Source organism: Amblyomma americanum, chromosome 3 (genome assembly GCF_052857255.1).
Source record: "Amblyomma americanum isolate KBUSLIRL-KWMA chromosome 3, ASM5285725v1, whole genome shotgun sequence".
Classification (NCBI taxonomy): Eukaryota; Metazoa; Arthropoda; class Arachnida; order Ixodida; family Ixodidae; genus Amblyomma; species Amblyomma americanum.
In genome coordinates this window covers 153196364-153217887 of record NC_135499.1, presented here as the reverse complement: position 1 = coordinate 153217887, position 21524 = coordinate 153196364, and the positions used below count along the sequence as shown (strand labels likewise).

The following is a 21524-nucleotide window of genomic DNA, read 5'->3' as shown; positions in this document are numbered from 1 at the left end:
GACCTCACATCACTCCGTAGCCAATCCGATAACGGCGTGCCATTCAACGAGGTTTCGAGATCGTTCTCTTGAGCGGCGCACCTGCGCTCCCGAATTCAAAATCGAGGCGAAGAGGTGCATCAAAACATATTGACAATAACTAGTTGCAGGCAGCCAACGTGCTTTGTCTCTGGACGATACCGTGATGGTCACATAGCCTTCTGACTCGTCTTCACGCCGACCACCCATCAACGCAACAGCATGCCTTCCAGAGAAGTTATAACCCTGCAACTTGGGCACTATGCAAATTTTGTGGGCTCTCACATCTGGAATTTGCAGGTAAGGCGCTAACGTCACGCAGACTGCGTGATTGATGCTGTATCGGGAAGACCGCGTGGTGTCATTGTGTATGAAGCTGTTGAAACCCCTGTCAATATTTTCATGCAACCTACGCACCGAGCTTCTTTTCTCTTGTTTTTGTTCTTAGCATCTATTAATAGTCGCGTATTGCACTGCAAGCCAAACTAGTTCCGTCAGGCAATTAACTCGGGATTGCCGCCTAATCCCGGTCCTTTGCAATAACCTAAAAATGTTAGAAACTAACGATGTTTATGCGGATGGGTTTATTAAATTTTCACATCTGCAGTGTTCATTCTACTGTATTCTGTAGTCCGCTTTTCAGTAATAAGAGTGCAAAATTTGAGCTAAAACAAGGCATGCAAGGCGGGCATGCAAACAAAGGTCCATGTAATAATCGGCAAGTAAATGTTGCGTGATACCCCACCACCCCACCCCTATGCTTTGTTTTACGCAGGAGGCCTGCTTTTCGTACAAGCCAAATGACAAAACGATACCATTAGAGTTTGCTCATGATATCTTTTTCCGTGAAGGCAGAAACCCAAAGGTAAGCTGTCAATGTTCACTTGCTGTATATTCTTTTAGTAGCATTTAAGGCAGTCATGGATCTTATTGTGCAAATCTGTCACATATTTATGCCCTATAAGTAAACCATGTGCCTTTGTGTAACTCAGTGTTTTGTTCGTACGTGAACAATGCAGGGTCGTGTCACGTACACACCACGCCTCCTCATTGCCGACCTGCGAGGGAGCCTGGGAAACCTCAAAGCGACTGGCTGTCTTTATGACCCTGCACCGTCATCAGCCAATGAAACAATTGCCTGGTAAGGAAACCTCCTAAGCACATTGCAGAACAGAAAATTGATAGTCTTTAGATTAACTTGGTGCTGTGTAAGTTTTAATTCGTATTGAATTAGTAGTAGTAGTATAGTCAGCAGTCGGATACAACTTAACTCTGCAGTGAAGCTCCGCCCACATTCAGGACCGCCACACAGAATTCCTCCACGACAAAAATGTAGGCTGTTGTTAAAACTTCTCATGTCACCTAAACAAGAAGCTAACCATGAGAAAAAAGTTATAAGCTCTAGAATTTTGATACCTGGCTTGTTTAATAAAGTCAAATATTGAAAAGCTGATTTCGTTCACTTTTGTGACTGGCTAGCGGAGTAATACAGTACGCCGCAGACCGTGGCCCAGGGTTAACAACTGCTGTTTTTTTAAGTTGTACCCTACTATAGTAGTAGTAGTGGTGGTGGTTTATTAAAATAATAATAAAAAGGAAGGATAACATTTTTGCTGGCCCCGCATCTGCCATTGATACTGATGCACCTGAGCTAGAACAGCGGAAATAAAGGATAGCAGGCAGAATGGAGAAATGAAAGAGGGGAGAGGACAGGAAGAGAGGGTAGGGGGAGATGTAATGTACACAAAATATTTACACAAGAAGAAATGTGTACAGATTGCGCATGTGATTAGTTCATGATGAAGCATTTCTCTCATATCTTGTTTTTGAGATGACAAAGATTTGGAGGAATTAATGGTTAACATGCTTACTCACACATGCAGTGAATCACCTCTTGCAAGTGTGGCTTATCTTTTCCATGGCTGGCATCACTGTTTGACTTAGAGTTGTTTGCAGAAGGCAAAAAATGTTGAGATGGTAATAAACAAATTGAGCCAAACTTAGCTATAATTAGGGCTTGGACTTTTCAGTTTAAACAAAACAAAATAATGAAAGTAAACTGAATTCATTTCCTGAAATTCGTGTTAACCGGAAATGGTCAGTATCCTCGACATAAGAGTAGGAGTTGCACTCAGTGAAAGGAGGAAGTTAACAAATTATGAAAGCCAGGGATTTTGTGAGACGGTGGTACCACAGGATTAATAGCGCAGCTGTGCGTCTTGAGATGTTGCTCCATCGCATTACATAACTCTTCACCAAACACAGTCTTAGACTGCCTACTTATTAGATGTGTTTGTTCACTGTCATCACCCATTGAGAGCAGTTGATTTAGTATGTTTCTCCACTGCATGTAAGGAAGTTGACAGGAAACCATGCACGGACATCATGAAAAATTGTTATGTTCTAGCTACTGTGACGATTCAGTGGCAATTACATCATTGCCATTAATACACGAACCATATGATGCCCTGCCCTCTCGCTCAGCCAGTGCAGCATTACACATCCGTTTTTGTATGAAAATGCTGTCGTTTACCTTCCATTATTTTTTTTCTTAATGGCAGCATCATTTCCTTTTATAAACACAGATTTGAGTGGGATGATTTGTGCGTTAATTACTGGTAAATCAATTGCTCACGCTGACAAAAAGGCCAAGATATACACTATGCGTCTTTTGACTGCACTGGAATGCTGCATTATATCATTGAAAAAAAAAATGGTGATTCATCCGTAAAAAATATTATTCGCCGAATAAAATGAGAACTGCTTTCTGAAATAAACACCAAAAAATGTCTCAAAAGATAAAAACCAAAAAGTCCATCTCCTAGTAATAATATTGCTGGAGAATACAAAAAATGTCTTCATGGCAGAAGTTATTGTACAGCGTGGTGGTGTTGAAAATGCAGAGGCACAGCTAAGATTTTTATGGGAGAATTTCCATCACTGTTTTATGTTAGTTTTATCACACGTCACTTAAAGGTGCACTTAAGAGGAATCTGAACTTGTCTTTTTACCGCGGGAACTCTTATCTATACCTTCCGGGCATTCTTGGAGACTTTGAATTATTATCCTGTATGGCCGATTGCCCTAATTAAATCGGATTGAACGTCCCGGCTGCTGCCTTTTTTTTTTAACTGAACGCGGTAGTTAGGCGGAGTCAACCAACACGTGGAGTGCCTTTCAGCCAGTCAAGTGGTGGTGTCGCTTTCGCTTTTATTTTGTTTTTTAGGTTTCTGTGAATAAACAGTTTGTCACAGACAATATAGCCGCAAATTAGGCCCACAGAAATAAAAATATACGTGGACTCTTTGATCTACGCATCACTCCGCTGACGGCAGAGCGGCAAGCCGCCACAACACCGGATGACGCGTTGTTTGACTCCGCCTACCTACCGCATTCAATTTTTTAAAAAAAGGCAGGAGCTGGGACGTTTTATCCGATTTAATTAGGAAAATCGGCCGCACAGGACAATAATTTGGAGTTTCTAAGAATGCCCGGAATGTATAGATAGAGTTCTCGCGGTAAAAATACGTGTTCAGATTCCTCTTTAGTGCACCTTTAATATCGTGATCAGAATTTTTAGTTACATCTTTGTGAAACGGCACGCTTAGTAGTATATGGCAATTCACACTTGGACAAGGTGTGGTTGGCTGCTGGCTGTCATTTACTTGATGTTCTTATGTGATGTTGCCTGATGATTGCAGTGAATAAATCCACCCTTATTCTTGCTCATAAAAAAAACAACTCAAGCTGCAAAATTTTATGTAGAGTATCAGACATGGTTAAATTGCTGTTTTCGCCAATCTGGTTGTGAATTACCATTAAACAATGTAATGAGGTACTTGAAAATATGAAGTGCTTAGTATAGCTATTGTTGTGAGTTCTTTAGCCCAGGTTCAGGTGGAAAGCCTAGGATTGTTGCATGTTCAGGGTTAATTTTCTCCGACTTTGGTTTTATGTCTGGTTTGTTGCGCGGTTTTCCAGGTCTGGTAAAGTCACCATTCACAAGGCTGAGCCTGAGAGGAAGGTCCCCAGCGGCTCCACAGACAGAGTAGGTTGTTTCAGCAAAGCATTGGAACATTGTTTGTCCACTTTGGCTACTAAATCTGAACCTCACTGAGAAAATGGAGCAGCTGCAATGTCTAACAGTTACCACAATTACTGTGTGCTTTTGCCTTCTTTGACTTGTAAGGTGCTGCTTGCATTAAGACCATTCATTGCTACTTTTAGCTGCACTCATTCATGATTGAAACCTTGTTAATATGAGTAAAGCAGTTGCTCGAAATCTTTTTGTTATTTTGCGTTGAAGCTTTGGGGAAAATTGATAGCAGTGGTGAAAAACTGTGTTCATGTCTAAGCTAAAAACATTACATATAGCAGGTCTATTGACAAAAACCCTTTTCTTGTCAGCTGAGAGCTTGGTCATCTTTTCAGAATATTTTTGATGAAACACATTCTAGCAGCTTTTTTTCCAGTGAGAAAAAAAGCTGCCGGAATGTGTTTCCTCAAAAATATTCTGAAAAGATGACCAATCTCTCACGAGAATCTTGAAATACACAAGGCTTAAGCCTTTTGTATTTCAAGATTGTCATAGGTAATGTTCTCCCTGTCTTCTGTGTAGCCGAGCGCACCATAGAGTTGCTGTAAAATATAGTGCAAGGTTTATTTCTTTTGATACCATTTGTGTATGTTTCTAATTTTTTAATTCATCTGCATAAATGCTGGTTGTGTTGCATTCATCCTCATTTCTGATGTCAGCTTATTTTATTTTGTCGTGTAGAATTAGTCCGTGCATTTCTTTTATTTTATGACTTCCATTTTAAGTTTTGAGCTGCTGGTTTTTAACAGGTTATTTGATCATGCCATCTTTCTGGTTTGTTTGTTTGTTTGTTTGTTTTCAACATTTTCTTCTTTGCTTTTCTCCAGGATGTGCGAAGGTACCTAGCTGACCAAGACAAGGATGTTTGTCGAGGTATGCACTGTGATCGCTGCTAAAAGTGACAGTGTTTCACTTCACCGCTTTTTCTGTGTTGGTTGAATGGTGCAGATAATGTGTCCTAGTGACCTGTCATTCTCAGAAAATAATGTTACAGCTGGGGCGTAGGGGCCTCTTGCTTCTCCTCGTTTAACCTGATGGTTGTGGGCTGGGCAATTTTCCTTCTAGCACTTTTTAACTGCTCTTTACCAGTATAATTACTAGTACCGGTATAGTTCCTGCAGTCTAAACAGTAGTAGTTGTTTGAAGTTGACATTTGAACTACGACTTTCTTGGGCCTTAAGTCGTCGATTTTATCTGGCTCATGATTTTATGGCTCTAACTGCTATGTTTTAAAATGAACTCTTACAGCCATACAAAAAAATTCATAAAGCTAGACATATTATAACTTGACAACGCATGTTATCTTTCTCGCATCTTCTTGAGACGTAAAAGTTTCTGGAGATTTGTGCAAAGCATTGTGCCCAAGATACCATTCGCAATGAGCTTGTCGTCTTGAGAATTTTCGTGGTCTGGCACAGTACAGCAATATGCCAAACGGGAAAGCTTGCTGCGGCTTGTTTGGTTCTTAATTAATTTATTACACTCTGCTAGCCTCATTTCAGAAACTATTGCATGCTTGGGACATGAAAATACTTGTGGAGAACGCACACAGAAAGACAAGGTGCAGATAAGGGGTTGAAAACTTCTTGGGAGCAATGCAGAGCATGACAGTGAAAAGTGTATGAGTCATTAGCCATGGCAGAGAGGTTTCACAATTATGCAAAAAGGCAAGACGGGGAGAAACAGTTGAACATCTTGCAGTGGAGCAAGTATGGGTAATTTCAAGAAGCTATTTAGATGTGACCCATTAACAACGTCATTGGGTATGAAGTTTAAATCTTGCATTGGTTTGTGGAAAAAGAAGAGGACCTTAGGTGGTTGATTTACTGCCAAAAGTTTAATGCTGTATTCTAGTGTTTCTAGTTGCCGAAAGTTATAGATCATTCTCAGCTTTAAGGGCTGCAATCAAAAGGAAAAAATAAACTTGAGGCAGTTTTATGACTCTGCATTGTTGCATGCCTTGTTCAGGTATTTAGGTTGCAAGCACAGAACACGAGAAAGGGAAACAACTGCGTGTGTATGAGTGCAGAAGGTACAATGCATCTGGCCATTGATGAAGCAGGTACCCTGTATGGCACCTGATACTTTTTGCTTTGTTGTAGCGGATTTGGCACACCAGTCTAGCAGCCAGGTGGAAGCCAAGAAAGAGCCGATACAGCTGTGGTCAGAATTTCTCAATGTCCAACTACACCCTCGAACGATTCACCTAATCTCACAGTACCTGCACGACAAGTAAGTAGCGGTGCTTAAAGCACTTCTTCTCTTTAATGGCCAGCTTTACAGATATTTCAGGCACTGTAATCAATCCTTTCTCAAAGTTATTTCGTTGCAGAGCAACTGCTGGAGCTAAAGATACTGCTTTTTTGTGGAAAGCCTCTTGTAATTTTATGACAAATTCAGCGCCAAAATGGTACAGGTGGTTTTTTTTTCCTCACTGCTGCAGCTCAGATGACCCCTTCGACCTCTTTGGGATTGGTAACCAGTGTGCAGAAGATCTTGATTGGCAGAGCAGTTTTATGGATGATGTGCGCTGGTTTGCAGAAGATTGCGATTCTCTCCAGGTAAAAGAGTTGTGTGTTATGTATTACGTTGCAGTGAAGTTTGCATGATTGTGGAAGTTGTAGTAGTGTAAATATAGCCTTGGCGGAATAATATTAGTCAGAAAGGGTATGCAACCTCTCTCTTGCTGCCCACTGCGTGTTTACAATAAATGATCAGAGGGACAGATTGGGAAGAGTTATAGATAAAACTTTGTGGATGGCACCTTAGGTATAACTTCTGATTTGCTTTCAATCGCCATGAACATGAATAGATGGCAGAATGACGTTTCATGAAAAGGAGATGTCAAAGGAAAAAAAAAAAAAGGCTCATGGTGCAGTGGCACCTGGTGTTCTTGATGTTGTACTCGATGCTTTATTTTTTATATTTGATGGTTCAGGAAGGTAACAAAGGAGACGCAGAACAGTTGGTGCATATTTGAATGCTTGCACCCTACAACTCAGACATGAAAGTATCTCAAATTTGGCACAACATTGGGAACATATTGCTCACCCTTTCATATTCTTTTTCACAGAAAGTCTTCTTAGAGCTATATTCACAAGCATGAGGCATCAGAAGGCGTAGTGCTCCCTTTGAGAATGTAAACTCTTTCAGACAGTGAAAAATCAGTTTCATCTTTTCATTTGAATTGGAAATCTGTTTCTTGAAAATAATGTTATTTCTTCACCTTTTAATATCAAGAATATATCTTATGCAACTGCAGGCACTCTGCAGTCTTTATTTCTTCTGATTGTCGCTGAAAAATTTAACACAGCTGACTGGCAGGCAAAACTGGAGTGCCTATTTTCGTTTTTTCTCAGCATTCCTACACAGTGACCTGTGACCAGGATTATTCTACTGTTTATGCTGCCTTGCAGTTGTGTTTTTCTTGCATTGTTTTGTTCACCTGCTCTACATGATGGCAAACAGCTTAATAAGAACACGGTTTGCTTAACAGCTTATTAAGAGTAGGTATATACTTTGTTTGGGCTTAATTCTCAATTCCTTTTCTGCAGGCTTTCAACGTTCTTCTTGATGGCCACAATGGCTTTACTGGCTTGGCCAGCAGTCTTTTGGAGACACTTCATGATGACTACCCAAACAAGGCATTCGTCTGTTGGCCATTGTTCCAACCTCACTACAATGGTGTCAGTGAAGGGAGGGTTAGTGCACATGTGAAACTCCTAGCACATAATTTAAAAGCATAAAATGGAAATGCTTGTTCTTCTATAACTGCAGATCTGGAGCTATCTAACAAACCATTGAGGCTGTTAAATAAAATCGACAAGCCATTAAATTGTGAGAAAATGTTTTTCTAAAAATTGGCGCGTAGCAGCTTGCTGACTACCCTATTAAGTTCTGATGTAATCAGTAAAAGTTTTTACTTATCTCTTCCATTGCTTCCTATGATTGCAACATGCAAATTTGTGTTATGGTTTTCTGTTGTTTAATCCAGGATAATCTTGCATGCCTACTGCATTTCAGCCCTCTGTGTAGCTGTCGCATGCACGGTCTCTGTGCAGGTTGCTCTCGACATGGCACATCGTCACTTCAATGCGGTCATGTGTTACAGCAGCCTGAATAGGCTGTCTTCAGCCTTTTGTCCACTGAGCATTGCAAGTAGTCATTTCCAGCCTTCTCTCCGGGACTTCAAGCACCTCAAGCTTGCTGTGAGCTGTTATTCTATCATTTGCACCGTGTTTGCTCTTCATCAAGCTTAGTCTTTTTCATTTTTCTTAATCTAGCATACATAATGAAAATTTTATTTAGCCCAAGTGCCTCATATTTTACGCTATTTATTTATAAGCAAATAGATATGAGGTATTTGGTCTCTGGTGGGCGATAAATTCGTCCTAAAATGGCGGGCTAGTGAAAAATACTTTGTGCTATAACTTCACCTTTAGCAAGTTGCTGTTATCGCTTCTCTTAAAGATTGCAATGGCTTGTGATGTAAAAGCAAAACCACGTTGCGTAATTCGTGACCCTTTATTCCATTGTCACTTAGTGTGATACTGATTTGTGCAATCAACTGAAGCGTTCTGGATACATGATCACTGAATTTTGTGTCTGATGGTAGGCTGGGGTAAAAATTGTAACAGTTGACAGATACAGATGAGCCCTCTTTTATTGACTCCACTTATTAACACTTGCTTAGTACAAATGAAGACAACATGACTGTGACAATGCATATTAGAGCTAGGGCTGTGGCACTGAGTCTGAAAAGGAATATCTTTGGATGCAGTGCTACTCAGTCGCCGTGGGCCTAAACCAGGATGTGCTGCACAGTCTTGGCCCCAGACTTACAGAAGCATCAATGTCACTTTCACTTTTGCTTGAATTCCATGAAAAAGACTCCATGTGGCATGAACAGAATTTAAAATGCAAGTCTGCCGCTGAAGTGCAACATCTTTTGTGTGCACTTGACAATTTCTTGCTTTGGGGACCGACCTAGTGGCACGGAAGAGTGGTACACACATTTCCAATGCTATCATTCTCTTCAAACGCGATACCCCCGACCTCCCTGCCCTCATAATCTTTATGATGGTGGGTCATAAAATAAGATATTATTGCACCTGAACCCAGCTACAGAAAGCAAAGCCTTTTTCAGTCTTGACAGTTATCGCATGCTTGAGTGCACCATTCAGAAATTTCTTCGAAGCCAGATTAAACATTGCAAGCTGGAAAAGCTTGGGCACTCACTTTGCGAAACCTGCTGGCTTGCATGGCTCTTGGCCAAGTGCAGATAGGCAGTTAGGCTGTGTGTGGCGCGGTCACTTCCGCGTCTGCTATGCTGACAGCTGCACATGAGTTTCCTGGAATGACATTCTTTTGCGCTGGTTCTGTGCAAAGCTCATCAAGTGCCCCAAGGTTTTATTATCTGGCCCAAAAAGTGACTCTCGTTCAGTCTATATGGTGTAGAGCAATTTTTGTGTCTTTTTTTTGGAACGTAAATAACTTACGTAAAGTCATAAGCATTCTACAAGCCAGTTAGCATCAGCAATAACCATGTTAACTAATGCTGAAAGATTCTGTCTTGTTTGCGTTGTTTCTTTTTCCTATTGGCCGAAAGAAACAGCAGACACGCAAAATCAGGACTTTGTAGGAATACCTGAATAGGTGCTGAGCTTCAGATGAAGCTTTCTCTCAAGGTCCCACTTGTTGCCAAGCTAGCTGTTTGGATTTCAATGCAGGATGACCTGCTTCCCCACTACACTAGTGGCGTCCTTGGCCTGGCCCTGGACAACCTGATGTGCGGTCTCAAGCTGAAAAGTCACCCCTTGGAAATACCTGAGCTGTTTGGCCAACTCTGCAGCCCTAGCAAGAGGGTATCTTACTTTGCTCTGCTAGTAGTGCGGGTGTCCTTCTGTGTGCATATTGTGCATGTGAGTGTTGTCATAGGGTTTTCGTGAAGCAAGTTTTGCACTAAAGCCATTAATAAATGTGTACTGCAGTTTACTTATAGCGCATTATTGGCATTGCTGCTCTTTGCAACAGCTTATGATGGAAAAGAAAAGGCATGTCGCATAATCCAAGATGCTCCATTCTATTTTCAGTTTATATGAAATACTGATTTGTGCTCTGATTGGAAACTTTCTGAATACTGGATCAGTGGTTTCTATTGCAGGTCTTCCTTTGTCAAGAAAAAGAGGCACAGTTTTAAAGCACATGCTTCAGAGTGTTGATTACAGTATCAGAATTGCATCTGACAGCAGTACCTTTCCTGTGTAACATCTGCTTTCAGTGGATGCCTCATTGTTGTGTGAATTTATATTTTACCATTTTTAGTGCAGTGGTTTTGCTGCCCATCCTGTGTGCCAATTGATGCACTCTCTTTATTTGCTGCACCCACCCATTTGTTTCACTTTCCTTAGCCATGCTACGGGAAGTTATAAAATCTCATACCTTACACACCTTAGCTTTCAGGGCCAAGCTGTACCCATTGTAGGAAGTTGTACCAATCTGCCAAATCTCAGTTATTCACTTAAAGACTTACAGGAGACCAAAAATTTGTTTTAAATGCATGGAATTTGAATTGAAGGGGGTCTCTTTAATGCACTATATGTTGAGAGGAGCAAAAAATCAATTTTAATGATTTGTAAATCTGAATTAAGCAAATTTGAATTCGTAGGAATTCACATAGTATCACCAATTACAAGCCCTGTTAGTCCAGCCCAGTGCTTTTTACAGAGCTTGCCTGGAACAAACTATGCTAACAAATTAAACTAAGTTGGTTCCCTTTTATACCGAAAGGAAGGAGAAGTGAGGATCAAATTTATTTCGGGTTGTAGCTTGCAGTTCATTCGGAAACAATTTAAATTGGCAGCATGCATGAAAAATGCTAGTTGTAGCGATGCGGTTCAGAAACGACCTTATTCTGATAAGTCAGTTCTCATGACAGAAGCATCAAATTTGCCTTTGAAAGATAGTACGGTGTGGGCTCCACATTCTGTACACACTAGACAACGCTGAGAATAAACAAGGGAACAGGCTGGAAAGTGCTTCATGACCTCTGAAACTGCACTTGTAGGTAAATATTCCTGATTTAATGGGAATATTTAATATTACTTAGGGGGACACTTATAACATTTCGTAGTCTTGTTTACCATTCATCAGTGTTTTATTCCTGTTTGCTGTTCCTGGTATTAATTGCCGCGTGTAGTCATTTGAGCCACTTGGCATGAAATGATCTGTTGAATGTATGGACATGTGTATAAATACATCGTCATTGCTGTTGTTGCTAGCGAAACAATAATTTTGTCCTAGTACAGTTTATTTCGCACCACTGCTCTTTGCAAGTGCACTTTTGGTGCCTTGGTGACCATTGCACATGTATTTTTGTTGCTTAGACATGTGGTTTTATGACCACTGCATCATTTTCTATCATTTTTTTTTAGCAGTGAAGTATAATGCTTACTTCTGACGCTGTACCATCACTGAGCCAGCATCCTTAGCCACTTTGATGTTTTTGCATCGTGTGAAGAATGAGGATTTTGGTATGCTACTTCTACTACCCTTTCCTGTCTTATTCGTAGCTGTGTGTGCTTGGAATGAGCCTTCCACTTGGCCTTGGCGAGCTCCAGCTGCTGGCTGACTGGGCTCAGGGTTGCAACCTCACAATGCTCAGCCCAGGGACTCGGGCTCCTGCGCCATCAGCCATGAACCTGGCCATACTGCGTGGCTGCACCAATGACATGGTGTCTAGGTAAGCAGCTCTTCACAACATAGATTTTCTGCTTTTTTTTTGTGGAGTGATTAATAAGTTAAGATTATTTTGGAAAAGGAAGACTTGAAGTTGGTTAGGAAGGAGATGGGTTAGGGGTATGAGGAGTGGGATGGCAGACCATTGCCTAAGCATGTATTTGAAAGCTGAGATTCACAAGCAAGACTATTGCGCTGGGTATCGTGGGACTCGAGCAGGAAGAATACAAGATATGCGCAGATTCTTGCTGAATTCAGGACACAATGTGCTCTATGTCTACCATATGAATGTGCCAGAGAACACCTCTGTCCTGAAATGCACCGAAAGGACAAGTATTATGAGTGCTGAACTTTACGCTATGGTCTGGGCGCTCACCAAGGGCTGTAGTGATTAAAGCGCTGTAGACGCCCGATGAGCTCCGTAAAAATGAATTCTCGGATTAGACTAGCAACGTGGGAAGAATTGGTTGGTTTTCCGTAAACTCCATCTAAAAAAATATCTCCAAAGACGAACTGCTTTGCATGTCCCTTCGTTAATACTAACTTTTGCAGTGACCGTGACCCACAGCGATTCTGCGCATGAGTATTTGATGCATCTTTGCTAGAAAGTCTACGTTCCTATACTCCGTTTCATACATAGCTGTCTACACAGCCAAAGGTACGGAAATAGTCCGTCAAAAAAAAACTAACAAAATGTGTCACTCCGCCTCGCGTCGTGGCTGAGTGGTACGAAGCGCGGGCATGTTTGTTCATTTTGTGAGGGGGCCCAGGTTCGATCCTCAGCGTAGGTTTGTTCTTTTTTTTATCTTTTTTCGGCGAATCTCTAGATAGAAAGTCTAAATGCGAGCCATATATAAGTGGCCTTTTTTGTTATCAAAATGAAATGACTTCTTTAATAAGAAGCGTGCTGTTAACTTTTTCCGCAGGGAAACGAAAGTGAAGTGAGAGTTGGCAACGGACGTGCTGAGAGGCGCTGTTTTTCGGTGTTCACGGATTTTTTCGCATGCTGCACACAATGAATCATTAATTGTGGGGTGATAGAATTCAGTGTGGCTTCAATTATTTTACTCCGCCAGAAAGACCTTCTTTCTTAAACCTCACAACTGTCCGAGGGCTCACTCCGGTCATCTCGCCCACAATTGCGAGAACGTCACGCACAGTCTTCTCGGGGTGGAGCTTCCTTATGCTTGCGTAGACATTAACTATCACCGCCTTGCAGTCTTTAGAAAACTTTGGAGACTTCACCTTGGAAAAGAGGCGAACAGGAGATGTTTTCGAAGTCGAAGCGGGGGAAGAAAACAAGCGAGCAGGTGACAGCGACGCCATTTTCACAAACAGACCTGCCGGCTCAGCTGCGAAAACCTGATACAGCCGGCGCCTGAGAAAACGAAAAATCTGCGTCACTCGGTTCTGGAAAACATAAAAGAAAAATCAATCTATTTGCAAAATAAAACACTTCCATCGGTCTACTATAATATCAACTACTGTTCACTTTGCTTGTCAATTCATTTCTATTTTTATTTTTGACGCACTATATTATGATGCGGACGACGATCGCAAACAGGCACCGTAGCCTTGGCTGCGTAGACAGCTAAGTATGAAACGGAGTATAGGGAACACCCGTACATCTTTAGCTCACCCTGGCAAGGCAGCTTCCCTGCGCCTTCGTATGAGAGTGCAATGAAACATTCATGCAGGTGTGGTTAAAGGCAAGGCCAGATATACATATAAGAAATAGGTCTTAAAAATTTGATTAATAAATCTTTTACAGGAATAAAGTTAGGCATGTTTGCACAAGAAGGAATATCAAAAAAGTGAGTTTTGAGAGAAACAACCAAGAAGATCAAGAATAACTACAAGCGCCATAAAGCAATGTTCAGGAAAGTTAAAATCGTCTGCATTTATAGCTCAGCGCCTTCTTCACAAGACTTTGACTTGGTTTTGCTTGTGTGGCAGCTCACTTTGATCTCGTGTTTTTTGAGCCATCAGTAGACTGGCAGGAGGATTTCAAGCTATGCTGCTAGTCACATGCAAGTCAAGCTTTCGGTGCGTGCAGACCAGGTTTGATCCCAATGTGCATCAGGATATCTTGCGTCCTTCTGTTGCCATTGCTGATATGTCGCACAGCATCATGCAACTCAAACTTTGGTATTGGTAGGCTGACGTAACAAACCAATGTGTTTCAAATTTCGGACATCCTTTTGTTAGTGTTTTAATTATTAAATACAAACAGAAATAGACATAGACATTAAAAAAACAATTATAATTATATAATCCTAAGTTGAAAAATTAACAAGAAAAATGAATATGGATGGGTAAAGTTAATTTCAGAAAAGGAGTTAGAGGTCTTCATGGGGTGAGGCAGTCAGGTGGTCAGGAGCTCTTTGGGCCCTGACGACCTCGATGGCTTGCACCGTGGCCCAGCGCTGCATGACTGGGTCCGAGCTAATCAGCACGGAAAATTAGTGAGCTGCTGTTCCTTAAGGGAGGGACCTGCTGGGCAGTCCCACAAAATAGGGGAGAGTGTGTGTGTAGGGGCGGAGTTAGGGAGGGAGTGGGTCTGGAGACGCCTCCCTTTGTCCTCCTGTTGGCGGGTGAGATTTGTGCCTGGGAGTGAACACCATTAACGCCAGGCAATAGTACTTGGTGATTTTATGGTATGTAATGTTGCAAAAATTGGGAAACTTTTAGTTTTCGTTTCACGAGATGTACAGGGGGTTATAATTTTGGTCATATCTTCGGAACGGTGTTAAGTAGAAATAATTTTTGTTGCAGCTTATTCAGGAATGAATGGTCATTTTGATGAAACAAAATTTTAAATGTTTATGTTTTTTTTCAAAAATACTAAGTTTTCAAAGTGGGCTCATAGCTTAAAAGCTTTCTTGTTTATGTTTACTGTTTTGCTTTTGTTCGGTATTTGCAGCTTGCCTAATTACTTGTTTTCTAAAATTTCTATTGTACTGAGATTTCTGTCGCCGTGCTTTTTACTTCTCTCTGAACGTACAGGCTGCCACGTCGAGTGGAGGACCCCAGTGAAGTGGTGTGGAGATTTGCCGACCGTGCATGTGAAGGACACCTAATGTGGGTGTTAGTTTATACTATTATTTTGCATAAAAAATAAGCACTTATCCCCATGTCGTGCGACAAACTTTTCCAGAGCTGCGTGCATGACGCGTTACTAAATAAGTCCATATTGTAGGTGTAAGGAAAAACTCATCAATAGTGTTTTGCAATTGGACCTTTTTCAGCAAATGAAAAAGTAAAAAGGTCTGAGCTGCAATGAAAAAAATTCTCATGTTGGTTTATTTACATTTAGCTTGAACATTGCTTAAGCATCTGTTCACAGGAGGCATGTATGGCACCACCTGTGAAATCTTAGAACAAAGTGATTTCACATGGCATTTAATTTTTTTCTGCTGTTAGTGATAGTAAAGGAACAACCTTGGCTGGGAGATGTCTCACCATATTTGCTTTGTTGTGTTATACGCTCTTAGCGACAGAATATGACATAATCACACCATTTGCTTTGCTCTAATGTGCGCCTTAAGGGCGGAGCCTGGCCTTGAAAACAAAATTTTTATTAATGTAGCCACAGTTAAGAAATCTTCAGGGAACATGTATTTTTTGTGCCAATTCTAAATATGTCATTTAATTTCATGTAAAACAATTATTCCTTGAGCACTTATGTAATTGTTTTGCAAGTTTTTGTGTAGAGCTTTCAAGAAAGGCTACTGCAGGGAACTTGCTAAAGAGTATGCCATTGGGTTCTCTTGGCACCATGAAATTCAATAAGGGCAAAATTATCATCCTATCTGCCATAGAACTTGAGTTAAAGGGTATTGAAGCTGCCACTTCCGAAACAGGACTTTTCCTCACATTTCTGAAGTGACAACTTCAAAATCCTACAACTCAAGTTCTATGGGAGGCAGGAAGACAATTTTACCTTTATAATCGTTTATGTCAAAAGAACCCATAACGTACATTTCAACAAGTTTCCTGCAGCAAATTTACTTGAAAGCTGTTCACAAAATACTTGCATAACAATTACTTTAGTGCTCAAGGAACTTTTTTACATGAAATTAAATGAATATTTAGAATCGGCACAAAAAATACATGTTCTCCGAAGGTTTCCTAACTGTGACTACATAAATATAATTTTTTTTTCAAGACCAGGCTGAACACTCACCAAAATGTGTCACAAAATTATGGCAGAAATGAAAAGATTGTGCCTCAAACTCTAAGAATTGAGCACTGCAGTATCAAAGAAACCAGGATTTATAATTTTAATTTGACATTGAAAATCGCATAAAAAGCCATCTTGCAGCGAAACCAGCCATTATCGCAGTAGTCCACCACGTGACTACGTCTCGGTAAAGTACCGCTTATTTGTTTTAAGTGCACAGTGTTTTTTTCTTTCAGGATGCTACAATATTGTTTTCATTTGATAGTTTCGTTTTCATTCAGTCGTTCACGTGGCGCCACCAAGGGGTAGCGCCACGATCGTGAGAGAATAAAAAGGCGCGGCACGGAGAGTGCATGTGTTGTTTGCACAGTGGAACACGGTGTGTGTTCTTCGGAGTGTAGCCATTGGCAAGGTACGCGCCTCAACAAGGGCCATCATGCTCGTAACACAGGAGTGTTCGTCATATTTTATTGTAGTTTACACTCTCTCCAGTGCGATTGATAAAAACCAACACTCCCCTCACATCGTCAACCATGCGCTTTCAGCTTTTATAACTAGATGGTGCCACAGTGTTTTGAATTTCTTGGATGGAGTGGCAACCAAAGTCTACTAAAACTTTCGTCAACAAGTCATAAATCACTGTGCCGTAACAGCTTTGGTTATGGGAACTGAAATGTACGTTATTTCATATACTAAAAATGTCTTATTACTGTCTGGAGATTTATATTAGTTTTTGTTACAGCGCTTTTGCCGATGTGCAATCGCCATCGTGATACATAAAAACGGGCACATGGATTGTTTTAAAAATTCTCAGTAAAAATATACTGCAGCATTTTCAATAAAACCAGTGCACAATACAGCACCTTAAGAGAGCAAGCTTTTTGTTAGGTCGAAAAAAAATTGGGTCCTTAAAGTTCAGTGTTCTGTCCATTTACCATATTTATGCACATAATTTGTGCACTTTTTATTGAGAAATTAGGGCTCGAAGAAGGGGGTGCGCAAATTGCGCGGGGATTTCGCGAGTGCGACTTAAACTCCACAAAGGTCACAACACGCAATACAGTTATAGTGTATGTTGCTGCGTATACGTCAGCACCCGGACCCGCCCCCCCCCCCCCCCCCCCCCCCCCCCCCCTGCGGGATGGCATGAAGGTGCATGCATGAAGCCGAATAAGACGCTAAAACAGCGTCATCGCTTGCGGCCCAGCAAATTGTTTGGTAGTTCCGGATTCCGTAAGTTTGCTTTCGCAACTTCGTCCGGGATAGCAAGCGCGAATCAATAAATCAATTATCACACCCCACAATTCTTTAACAGTACCGCGCAAGCGTCGACCAAACTGCTTGTCAACGCCTTATCACGGCACGGAGCTGCGAAGCCAGCGAGAATAGTCACGTGCGCACAAGTTTGCCAACACGATTGTCGTCTATGGGCAAACTTGTGCACACGCGGTTATTCTCGCTGTCTTCGCCGCGAGAAGGCGCTGACAAGCAGTTTGAAACTTGCCGTATAGTTGTGATATCCCATTGCACGACACGATCGAACAACCAAACACAAGCAGTCAGAGCCACCAAGAAAAGCATAGCCGGCAGTCGAGTCACATGCATCAGCCAAACACACAGGGGTGTTGGCTTCTCTATCAGCTGCCGATCCTCCCGGGAAGCGCTGCTGGCCGTTCCGAGTGGCGATGCCGCTGGTGCCGCCGCGATTGTAATGGCGGCCTCTGATAGCACCATGAACGCCTAGTGCAGAAAAGATTCAAAAAGCCTTCCGAACAAACACGCGGAATAGCCGAATGCTGCTAGGTAGAGCCATAGGGTAGAGCCCGCATGCATGTTGGTGGTCTAGCGCAGCACGGTGCGTAAAATATGCAAGTAAAAAATATTTTTTTGTAAACCCGGGTGATAAGTTATTATGCGCGCAAATACGGTAAGTGATGCAGTGCCACAATTACCACAGGTTGCCATAATCACCAGCAGTTGCGTGGCCAAAGCCACAGCGCAACCGTGTAGTGCAAAGCCAGTGCAAGCATTGGCAGTACAGTCTAATCTACTGTAATAAAATGGCCAGCATGCAGGAGAAACTGCCAACTTGGTGTGCGTAGGCTCTTGACAGAGTCTGCGTGGATATAGGAATACACACTGCCTTTAGATAAGAAGAGGGTAAAAGTTTTTGTCAGTAAGCAGACAGGTGCAGTAAGAAAACTTTGACACTGTTGCTGCATTACTATCGCATTTCGAATTAACAAGTGTATAATATCACATGTCATAAATGGCCATCACATACTCTGATCATCTGCATTATGTCCCTATACTTCTAGTGTGATCAATTCGAGGCAGAACCAATCGTTCTACTTACCGTCTGTCACCTGCAGGTGGCTGAGGCAAGTGGAGAATCCATCAAGGCTGACCTCCCACAGTTTCCCAGACATCTTTGGACCCTTTGTTACTCCAAATGGTCTTATTTCATGCCAGACTCGAGGTACACGCACTGGTAAGCTGTCCCTTTTTGTTTCACCTCAAAGCATGTTAAAATTGGGTTCAGCATGGGCCAGTTGACGTATTTGCACGAATGTAGTGCAACTTTCGTTCCTCAAATAATCTGTTCAAGAAAGGATCTCGTGTAATATTCGGAACCGAGGCACAAGTATAATGCAATCTTTTTTTTTTTTCTGCTGCTCCTCGCTGTATGCTTGGCTGCTGACCCAAAATATGCTGGTCACATTTTCGATAAAGGCGAAATGCTTTTGGCCCGTTAACTGTGCAGTGTCAGTGCACATTAAAGAACCGCAGGTGGTCGAAATTATCCGGAGCCCTCCACTATGGCGTCCCTCATAGCCCGAGTCACATTTGGATGTTAAACTAGGAATGTGTAAATATTTGGCCGTATAGTAAAGTACTCAATATTCGATTCAATCCGAACGCTTCGTATTCAAAATCTTGAAGCACGTTTGTATCGAGCGAATAGCGTTTCTGGAACTTTTGCTTCATGTGGTTTCTGTTCATATATCTCCTCTGGGATGACACCATGGCACGCGCGCAACGAAAGTCTCTACTCCATGCCACGTGCCTGTGGTCATGTGCGTATGCCGCACACTCAGCATACGCACACTCATGGCAACTAACGCGAGAAGGTGGAAGCGTGGTGCCCAGTTATTTACCTTTCAGGTGTCTCTGGCCGCGCTACTCCAGTGCGCATGCCGTAGCAGGCACGATGGCATGCATCAATAGAGAAATTTAGCACAGCGCGATCCGCTTTGTGTGTGCTGCCAGTGCGCATGTGCCAATTGATCCCGATTAGGCAGGCATGCAAATAGCTGGCCAGCACCTGGAGCCTTGTGGCACCCTTCGGGGTGACCTGTGCATGCACAGTGGCTCCCCGCAGAAGCGGATTGCGCCATGCTAAAACTCTCTAATCAGAGGACGTGCAGCTGCCTGAAGCTCCGCAGAATGAGTCTGAGGTGACTGCTGGTGCTGCAGCTGGTTTTCTGCGCATGGAATTCGCGAATCTGGCACAACGGCGTGAGCATGAGACGCATGGAGATGGTGCGCCTTTCCGACGCCTGACACGGGGTGGCGCTGAGCGAGCGGTGCATATGCCTAGGTGTTACTAGGTGTTAGGTTTACTTTTATTATTCGTGTTGGAATGGCATTATGTACAACTGCATACGTGCTGCATTCTTTGGTGTGCATTATTGTTCTTGCAGGTGTTGACATGGTTCCATCCTTGACGTGTGTCCAGAATGGATTGGCGGCCGGTGACGTGGTTGCCGAAGTAGTGCAGCGAGGCAGACAGTTGGACCTCGGACGATTTCATCGTTGTGTGTCTGCCGGAACTGAACCGGATTTGTACCGCGAAGCGCTACACAGCGTGCAGGAACTGGGGTGCCGCTAAAGAGCGATTCATGCCACTGCCTTGCCACAGCTAGTCATTTCTGACAAAGCCAAAACCAGCATTCACTGTTTGAAGTGATGTGATTTCTGAGGCAATGCGGTGAGGCAAGGAATTCATCGCGAGATGCTTTCACGGTTTTGCAACTCCAGGAGCAGGACTACATCTGCCCTGCATAAACGCTGCTCATGGTGCGCAGTAACTGGTAAGCTGCTAGCGATTCAAACTGTTGCCTTGCTGCAAACAGTTACACTTAGCAAAGCTAAAAGTTGCACTGGCTATCAGGGAAGAAATTTATTGAACAAGAGCGAATTGGAAACCTCATTTATTGGCAGCTTTGCTGACTAATACACGATAATTAAAGGGGACACTGAGGACAAATTGAAGTTTGCCTGTGTCAACAGTTCAGCGCATTCTAATGACGAAGGCTCCACTTTCACTTGAACTGGAGCTGTCATAGGTTGGAAAAGGCAAAAAAAAAGTGAAAATACAGGTGCTGCCATCATTGGTTGATTTCGCAAGTGAACTGTAGTGCGTCGACAAAGTTTCTTTTTTACGGATACCAGAGGCTGTGCTACACCCGCCATTCACTTTAAAGGGGCTCTGAAACACCTTCCGAGGAGAGCACATCAACTCGCTCAATCACTACACTGTGTTGTCATGAAAACCTGAGCCAAATAATACAGTTCTACATCAGCGGAGGACCCACAATCAAGCGCGAACATTGACGAGCTCTTCCCGGCGACTTTTTCATGCTCGCACCCTCCTCCATTGCTCGCATCTGCGTATACAAGTTGAGAGGTGGCTATTGGTTAGATTCGGTCATACGTCGGGCAGCTACCGTGGCCGCGGGCAATAATGCGCGTAGCTTTGAGGGGTGAGGAGGATTTGCTCCCGGAGGTGGGGCCGGCAGAAGACCACCGACCTTCCAGCGTGCAAAAAAGTGACGAGAGGAGAGGGAAAGCCACGAAGATGCTGAAATCCAAATTTTGACTAAAGATAACTCAGCTTCTAGAAAGCGCATTAAAAAAAATTCTTGCTGGAAAATATTCGTGAAGCGGCGTGGTTTAACATCCCCGGCATATCGCAACTTTATTAGCGCCCCTTTCAGAGCCCCTTTAAAATGGTGATCACAGAGTCGTTATCGATGTGCAGACACCAAGTTTTTAATGCATTTTTCTTTCGTATAATTGAGCCTTTCGCTGCTGGGCAAACATCAACATACCCAGAAGGAGCCATAGAATCACTTTTCACCAAGAGTGAAAATAAGGTGCGCTCTGAACAGAAGTACACCTGTATAGGTGTAAAAAGGGAGTAAGGTGTCCTCTTGTGTGCTAGAGGTCAGCCTACTCCCTTTTAATCCTTTTTATTTATTACAGTGTGTGGAGATGTCCTCAGTGTCTGTTCAAGCGTTTCTGAATGACGCTATGAGCACACTGATAGTCGTACGTAACCAAAGTATTTGATGAAACATCCCCCCGCCCCCCATATTTTTTTAAAAGTTGAAGTGAATATGCGAAGACTTCTGGGATAAATATGAATACCATTCTGCATTAATCATTGAACATGTGTTGGAACAGAATAATAATGTCATGCATTAT

The 21524-nt window shown here is 42.4% G+C and overlaps 1 protein-coding gene across 1 annotated transcript; it reads left to right on the top strand.

Moving 5' to 3' along the window:
• The first annotated feature begins 16 nt into the window (after window positions 1–16).
• mst (misato mitochondrial distribution and morphology regulator) lies at window positions 17–20304 on the top strand. Its single transcript, XM_077658428.1, has 14 exons — window positions 17–318; window positions 794–883; window positions 1038–1159; window positions 4000–4066; window positions 4942–4987; window positions 6217–6346; window positions 6558–6675; window positions 7669–7815; window positions 8176–8322; window positions 9844–9978; window positions 11686–11855; window positions 14858–14932; window positions 18407–18525; window positions 19739–20304. The coding sequence occupies exons 1-14, from the start codon at window positions 241–243 to the stop codon at window positions 19924–19926; spliced, it is 1632 nt and encodes a 543-aa protein (XP_077514554.1). The 5' UTR covers window positions 17–240; the 3' UTR covers window positions 19927–20304.
• The last annotated feature ends 1220 nt before the right edge of the window (window positions 20305–21524 follow it).

Bases quoted from the DNA above. Each gene is read 5' to 3' on its own strand.
- mst (XM_077658428.1), top strand. From the start codon at position 241: ATGCCTTCCAGAGAAGTTATAACCCTGCAACTTGGGCACTATGCAAAT. The intron at 4,988-6,216 runs GTATGCACTGTG...GCTTTGTTGTAG, and splicing joins AGACAAGGATGTTTGTCGAG to CGGATTTGGCACACCAGTCT. The intron at 9,979-11,685 runs GTATCTTACTTT...TCTTATTCGTAG, and splicing joins TCTGCAGCCCTAGCAAGAGG to CTGTGTGTGCTTGGAATGAG.